Genomic DNA, 7,696 nt, shown 5'->3' on the forward strand with positions numbered 1-7,696 from the left:
GATTGGACCCCAACGCATGATACCGGTATCATGTGTTTATACCAAAACTCAAAAAAATCACATTTTTTGAAAAAGTCGAAAAATGTGAGATTGGACCCCAACGCATGATACCGGTATCATGTGTTTATACCAAAACTCAAAAAAATCACATTTTTTGCAAAAGTCGAAAATGTGAGATTGGACCCCAACGCATGATACCGGTATCATGTGTTTATACCAAAACTCAAAAAAAAATCACATTTTTTGAAAAAGTCGAAAAATGTGAGATTGGACCCCAACGCATGATACCGGTATCATGTGTTTATACCAAAACTCAAAAAAATCACATTTTTTGCAAAAGTCGAAAATGTGAGATTGGACCCCAACACATGATACCGGTATCATGTGTTTATACCAAAACTCAAAAATTTCAGATTTTTTGCAAAAGTCGAAAATGTGAGATTGGACCCCAACGCATGATACCGGTATCATGTGTTTATACCAAAACTCAAAAAAATCACATTTTTTGCAAAAGTCGAAAATGTGAGATTGGACCCCAACGCATGATACCGGTATCATGTGTTTATACCAAAACTCAAAAAAATCACATTTTTTGAAAAAGTCGAAAAATGTGAGATTGGACCCCAACGCATGATACCGGTATCATGTGTTTATACCAAAACTCAAAAAAAAATCACATTTTTTGAAAAAGTCGAAAAATGTGAGATTGGACCCCAACGCATGATACCGGTATCATGTGTTTATACCAACACTCAAAAAAATCACATTTTTTGCAAAAGTCGAAAATGTGAGATTGGACCCCAACGCATGATACCGGTATCATGTGTTTATACCAAAACTCAAAAAAATCACATTTCTTGCAAAAGTCGAAAATGTGAGATTGGACCCCAACGCATGATACCGGTATCATGTGTTTATACCAAAACTCAAAAAAATCACATTTTTTGCAAAAGTCGAAAATGTGAGATTGGACCCCAACGCATGATACCGGTATCATGTGTTTATACCAAAACTCAAAAAAATCACATTTTTTTGCAAAAGTCGAAAATGTGAGATTGGACCCCAACACATGATACCGGTATCATGTGTTTATACCAAAACTCAAAAATTTCAGATTTTTTGCAAAAGTCGAAAATGTGAGATTGGACCCCAACGCATGATACCGGTATCATGTGTTTATACCAAAACTCAAAAATTTCAGATTTTTTGCAAAAGTCGAAAATGTGAGATTGGACCCCAACGCATGATACCGGTATCATGTGTTTATACCAAAACTCAAAAAAATCACATTTTTTGCAAAAGTCGAAAATGTGAGATTGGACCCCAACGCATGATACCGGTATTATCATGTGTTTATACCAACACTCAAAAAAATCACATTTTTTGCAAAAGTCGAAAATGTGAGATTGGACCCAAACGCATGATACCGGTATCATGTGTTTATACCAAAACTCAAAAAAATCACATTTTTTTGCAAAAGTCGAAAATGTGAGATTGGACCCCAACACATGATACCGGTATCATGTGTTTATACCAAAACTCAAAAATTTCAGATTTTTTGCAAAAGTCGAAAATGTGAGATTGGACCCCAACGCATGATACCGGTATCATGTGTTTATACCAAAACTCAAAAATTTCAGATTTTTTGCAAAAGTCGAAAATGTGAGATTGGACCCCAACGCATGATACCGGTATCATGTGTTTATACCAAAACTAAAAAATTTCAGATTTTTTGCAAAAGTCGAAAATGTGAGATTGGACCCCAACGCATGATACCGGTATCATGTGTTTATACCAAAACTCAAAAAAATCACATTTCTTGCAAAAGTCGAAAATGTGAGATTGGACCCCAACGCATGATACCGGTATCATGTGTTTATACCAAAACTCAAAAAAATCACATTTTTTGCAAAAGTCGGAAATGTGAGATCGGACCCCAACGTATGATACCATGTGTTTATACCAAAACTCAAAAAATCAGATTTTTTGCAAAAGTCGAAAATGTGAGATTGGACCCCAACGCATGATACCGGTATCATGTGTTTATACCAAAACTCAAAAATTTCAGATTTTTTGCAAAAGTCGAAAATGTGAGATTGGACCCCAACGCATGATACCATGTGTTTATACCAAAACTCAAAAATTTCAGATTTTTTGCAAAGGACGAAAATGTGAGATTGGACCCCAACACATGATACCGGTATCATGTGTTTATACCAAAACTCAAAAATTTCAGATTTTTTGCAAAAGTCGAAAATGTGAGATTGGACCCCAACGCATGATACCGGTATCATGTGTTTATATCAAAACTCAAAAAAATCACATTTTTTGCAAAAGTCGAAAATGTGAGATTGGACCCCAACGCATGATACCGGTATCATGTGTTTATACCAAAACTCAAAAAAATCACATTTTTTGAAAAAGTCGAAAAATGTGAGATTGGACCCCAACGCATGATACCGGTATCATGTGTTTATACCAACACTCAAAAAAATCACATTTTTTGCAAAAGTCGAAAATGTGAGATTGGACCCCAACGCATGATACCGGTATCATGTGTTTATACCAAAACTCAAAAAAATCACATTTCTTGCAAAAGTCGAAAATGTGAGATTGGACCCCAACGCATGATACCGGTATCATGTGTTTATACCAAAACTCAAAAAAATCACATTTTTTGCAAAAGTCGGAAATGTGAGATCGGACCCCAACGCATGATACCGGTATCATGTGTTTATACCAAAACTCAAAAAAATCACATTTTTTGCAAAAGTCGAAAATGTGAGATTGGACCCCAACACATGATACCGGTATCATGTGTTTATACCAAAACTCAAAAATTTCAGATTTTTTGCAAAAGTCGAAAATGTGAGATTGGACCCCAACGCATGATACCGGTATCATGTGTTTATACCAAAACTCAAAAAAATCACATTTTTTGCAAAAGTCGAAAATGTGAGATTGGACCCCAACGCATGATACCGGTATCATGTGTTTATACCAAAACTCAAAAAAATCACATTTTTTGAAAAAGTCGAAAAATGTGAGATTGGACCCCAACGCATGATACCGGTATCATGTGTTTATACCAACACTCAAAAAAATCACATTTTTTGCAAAAGTCGAAAATGTGAGATTGGACCCAAACGCATGATACCGGTATCATGTGTTTATACCAAAACTCAAAAAAATCACATTTTTTTGCAAAAGTCGAAAATGTGAGATTGGACCCCAACACATGATACCGGTATCATGTGTTTAAACCAAAACTCAAAAATTTCAGATTTTTTGCAAAAGTCGAAAATGTGAGATTGGACCCCAACGCATGATACCGGTATCATGTGTTTATACCAAAACTAAAAAATTTCAGATTTTTTGCAAAAGTCGAAAATGTGAGATTGGACCCCAACGCATGATACCGGTATCATGTGTTTATACCAAAACTCAAAAAAATCACATTTCTTGCAAAAGTCGAAAATGTGAGATTGGACCCCAACGCATGATACCGGTATCATGTGTTTATACCAAAACTCAAAAAAATCACATTTTTTGCAAAAGTCGGAAATGTGAGATCGGACCCCAACGTATGATACCATGTGTTTATACCAAAACTCAAAAAATCAGATTTTTTGCAAAAGTCGAAAATGTGAGATTGGACCCCAACGCATGATACCGGTATCATGTGTTTATACCAAAACTCAAAAATTTCAGATTTTTTGCAAAAGTCGAAAATGTGAGATTGGACCCCAACGCATGATACCATGTGTTTATACCAAAACTCAAAAATTTCAGATTTTTTGCAAAGGACGAAAATGTGAGATTGGACCCCAACGCATGATACCGGTATCATGTGTTTATACCAAAACTCAAAAAATCAGATTTTTTGCAAAAGTCGAAAATGTGAGATTGGACCCCAACGCATGATACCGGTATCATGTGTTTATACCAAAACTAAAAAAAATCACATTTTTTGAAAAAGTCGAAAAATGTGAGATTGGACCCCAACGCATGATACCGGTATCATGTGTTTATACCAAAACTCAAAAAATCAGATTTTTTGCAAAAGTCGAAAATGTGAGATTGGACCCCAACGCATGATACCGGTATCATGTGTTTATACCAAAACTAAAAAATTTCAGATTTTTTGCAAAAGTCGAAAAATGTGAGATTGGACCCCAACGCATGATACCGGTATCATGTGTTCATACCAAAACTCAAAAAAATCACATTTTTTGCAAAAGTCGAAAATGTGAGATTGGACCCCAACGCATGATACCGGTATCATGTGTTTATACCAAAACTCAAAAAAATCACATTTTTTGCAAAAGTCGAAAATGCGAGATTGGACCCCAACACATGATACCGGTATCATGTGTTTATACCAAAACTCAAAAATTTCAGATTTTTTGCAAAAGTCGAAAATGTGAGATTGGACCCCAACGCATGATACCGGTATCATGTGTTTATACCAAAACTCAAAAATTTCAGATTTTTTGCGAAAGTCGAAAATGTGAGATTGGACCCCAACGCATGATACCGGTATCATGTGTTTATACCAAAACTAAAAAATTTCAGATTTTTTGCAAAAGTCGAAAATGTGAGATTGGACCCCAACGCATGATACCGGTATCATGTGTTTATACCAAAACTCAAAAAAATCACATTTTTTGCAAAAGTCAAAAAATGTGAGATTGGACCCCAACGCATGATACCGGTATCATGTGTTTATACCAAAACTCAAAAATTTCAGAATTTTTGCAAAAGTCGAAAATGTAAGATTGGACCCCAACGCATGATACCGGTATCATGTGTTTATACCAAAACTCTAAAATTTCAGAATTTTTGCAAAAGTCGAAAATGTGAGATTGGACCCCAACGCATGATACCGGTATCATGTGTTTATACCAAAACTCAAAAAAATCACATTTCTTGCAAAAGTCGAAAATGTGAGATTGGACCCCAACGCATGATACCGGTATCATGTGTTTATACCAAAACTCAAAAAAATCACATTTTTTGCAAAAGTCGGAAATGTGAGATCGGACCCCAACGTATGATACCATGTGTTTATACCAAAACTCAAAAAATTAGATTTTTTGCAAAAGTCGAAAATGTGAGATTGGACCCCAACGCATGATACCATGTGTTTATACCAAAACTCAAAAATTTCAGATTTTTTGCAAAGGACGAAAATGTGAGATTGGACCCCAACGCATGATACCGGTATCATGTGTTTATACCAAAACTCAAAAAATCAGATTTTTTGCAAAAGTCGAAAATGTGAGATTGGACCCCAACGCATGATACCGGTATCATGTGTTTATACCAAAACTCAAAAATTTCAGATTTTTTGCAAAAGTCGAAAATGTGAGATTGGACCCCAACGCATGATACCATGTGTTTATACCAAAACTTAAAAATTTCAGATTTTTTGCAAAAGTCGAAAATGTGAGATTGGACCCCCAAATTTTTAAGTTTTGGTATAAACTCATGTGTTTACATTTTGAGATTCAATCATGTTTCGCAGTTTTTTTTGTAAAATATTTATTTCCTTATTGTTTTAAATACCATTAAGCTATGTTTTTTTGAATTGATATTTTTTTCTCAATCTTTACAATTTTAGTGTCTTCTTGCAGAAATAGATTATGATGAATAATTGAATGCTAGGCGTGGCCGGAAAACGACAGTCGGAATAACATGGTGCTGTTCATACTCATGCCAGCTTACGAGTTACCATGTATGTTACTTTGTGGGTGATTTTTTTTCATTTGTTTATGTATTGCTGATAAATTGGACAACATTAGTGACCACTGGGTTGGAGCAATTCACGTTAAGCATCATATGTTTATTATCAACTTTTGACACTGTTTAAGTGAAGCCAAATTCACGAAAATAAAGTTTTTAATGACGAGTTTAACCAGTCTAAATCACCTATTCAACACACAGACATGGGTTGTTAAACATGTATTAATTAACACATCTTCTTTATTTTATAACAGCATGTCCCAATATACGAAAGCTATACACTGTTGTATTGTATGTTACAGTTTTGGTCCAATATGTGAATCCACAGTAGATTACAACATGAACTTGTACAGCTGGTATTCTATAAAGCTCACATAACTGCAACCTCTTCTAGGCTTGACGTGCAGCATATTGAATAATAAACAATGATTGGAATTAAAAAATGCAAGGTTCAGTCTGAATCATAACCATCTCCTTTCATTTCATCTGGAACTTCCGCAAAATGGGCGGCATCTTCTTTAGTCGATTGTTTTAATCGCTCCCGAATTATTTCTGCGATGGCCCGCTGAGTTTTTCTTTCTAATCGATCAAGTTTGGACTGAATGTCTCGTTTTAAGTCCCAGTCAGGTTTTCTTGGAGCAAGCTTTAATATGTCCACTTCCTCCTGCACAGTTGGCTCAGCTGCTTGACTTTCTAATTGATTCTATAAAAAACAGGTTTCAACGTTTTATCGAGATATCAAAAATGTAAGAATTTTAAGCTGACAATTCCCAACAAAGCTTTTAGTCATGATATAATTTTTGGTTTACCTTATGTCCCAAAAATTTTACATGTTACAATTTAAAATCTAAGTGCAAAAGTTACTCTTAACTAACTGCAACCCAATGTTTTTATATTTTTAGTAAGGTATGGATAAACATTTAGACAACATATGCCCACAATGGCGGAAGCATCAAGCCTTGAACTCGTAGTGAGACGTACTGGCCTCCCCATTGTACCATACCAAGTGAGACGTACTGGCCTCCTCACTGTACCATGGTGTCAGAACCTATTTAACCTTATCAACCCCTTACCTTGGCAGTTTTTTAACAAACAAAAAGTGTAAATTCCATTCAATTTAGTAATCTATAATTTCAATGGTTCCTATAAATATTATTAAACACTACTAGTAAAACACACAACCCCAAAATAATATATTATACATATTAAAAATATTTTGTTATATGCCTATATTCTTACAGTTATTTGGTCTTCTACTTTCTCCGGTTCTGCGTTTGCCAGCACAGCTTCTTTCAGGTCATCCCCAACAGGATTGTAATTTCGAAGTTTCAGTTCTGGTTTTGGAAGCTCCTCTTTCCCGCTCTTCTTTGATGGAGGTTCACCTCCTGTCATCCTTTGTTCTCGCATCGCTTTTAATCGTTCTTTCCTCTTTCGTGCTGCCTCCTCAAGATTGCCAACATTTTTATCTCCCATCATTTTAAGAAACCAGAACCTTATTACTCTTGAGTTGTGTAAATTTTCAAAACGTGTTTACTATTTTACTTAAAATATGTTAGCTGCTGCAAACAAGCGTATAACTAACGAGTGAAAACTGGACACATTCTTTATGTTATGCTGAACACAGTATTTGTTTTATTGTTTTCATTACTACGTATAATTTTAAGCGTTTTACAATTTAAATATTAAATAACGAATATTGATTTCTAAAATCGGTTATTTTGGATTGACACTTTTTGTCTAACTTTTAAATTAAACTTCTTTCTTGGTTCTCTTGTATTAACTTAACAAGAAAAAGAGTAATGCACGATCCGACTAAAAGTCCCAACTATTGAAAATGTGCTAAAATAGAAATGGACTTTGCAATTACATAAAATTATTATAAATTCCCATGTAATATAATGTAGCTAGCCGAATTAAATTTATTTCATCCATAATGTTGCTTCAACGACAC

At 34.8% G+C, this 7,696-nt stretch overlaps 1 protein-coding gene across 1 annotated transcript; it reads right to left on the reverse strand.

Annotated features, from left to right (window-relative positions):
* Positions 1 to 5,824: 5,824 nt before the first annotated feature.
* Positions 5,825 to 7,395, reverse strand: LOC149740530 (coiled-coil domain-containing protein 12-like). The gene is made up of 2 exons (XM_089872017.1): positions 6,985 to 7,395; positions 5,825 to 6,448 (listed from the first exon to the last, which is right to left on the reverse strand). The coding sequence occupies exons 1-2, from the start codon at positions 7,219 to 7,221 to the stop codon at positions 6,197 to 6,199; spliced, it is 489 nt and encodes a 162-aa protein (XP_089728143.1). The 5' UTR covers positions 7,222 to 7,395; the 3' UTR covers positions 5,825 to 6,196.
* Positions 7,396 to 7,696: the final 301 nt, after the last annotated feature.

This window comes from Ciona robusta, chromosome 2 (assembly GCF_009617815.1).
Source record: "Ciona robusta chromosome 2, ASM961781v2".
In the NCBI taxonomy this organism is placed as follows: domain Eukaryota; kingdom Metazoa; phylum Chordata; class Ascidiacea; order Phlebobranchia; family Cionidae; genus Ciona; species Ciona robusta.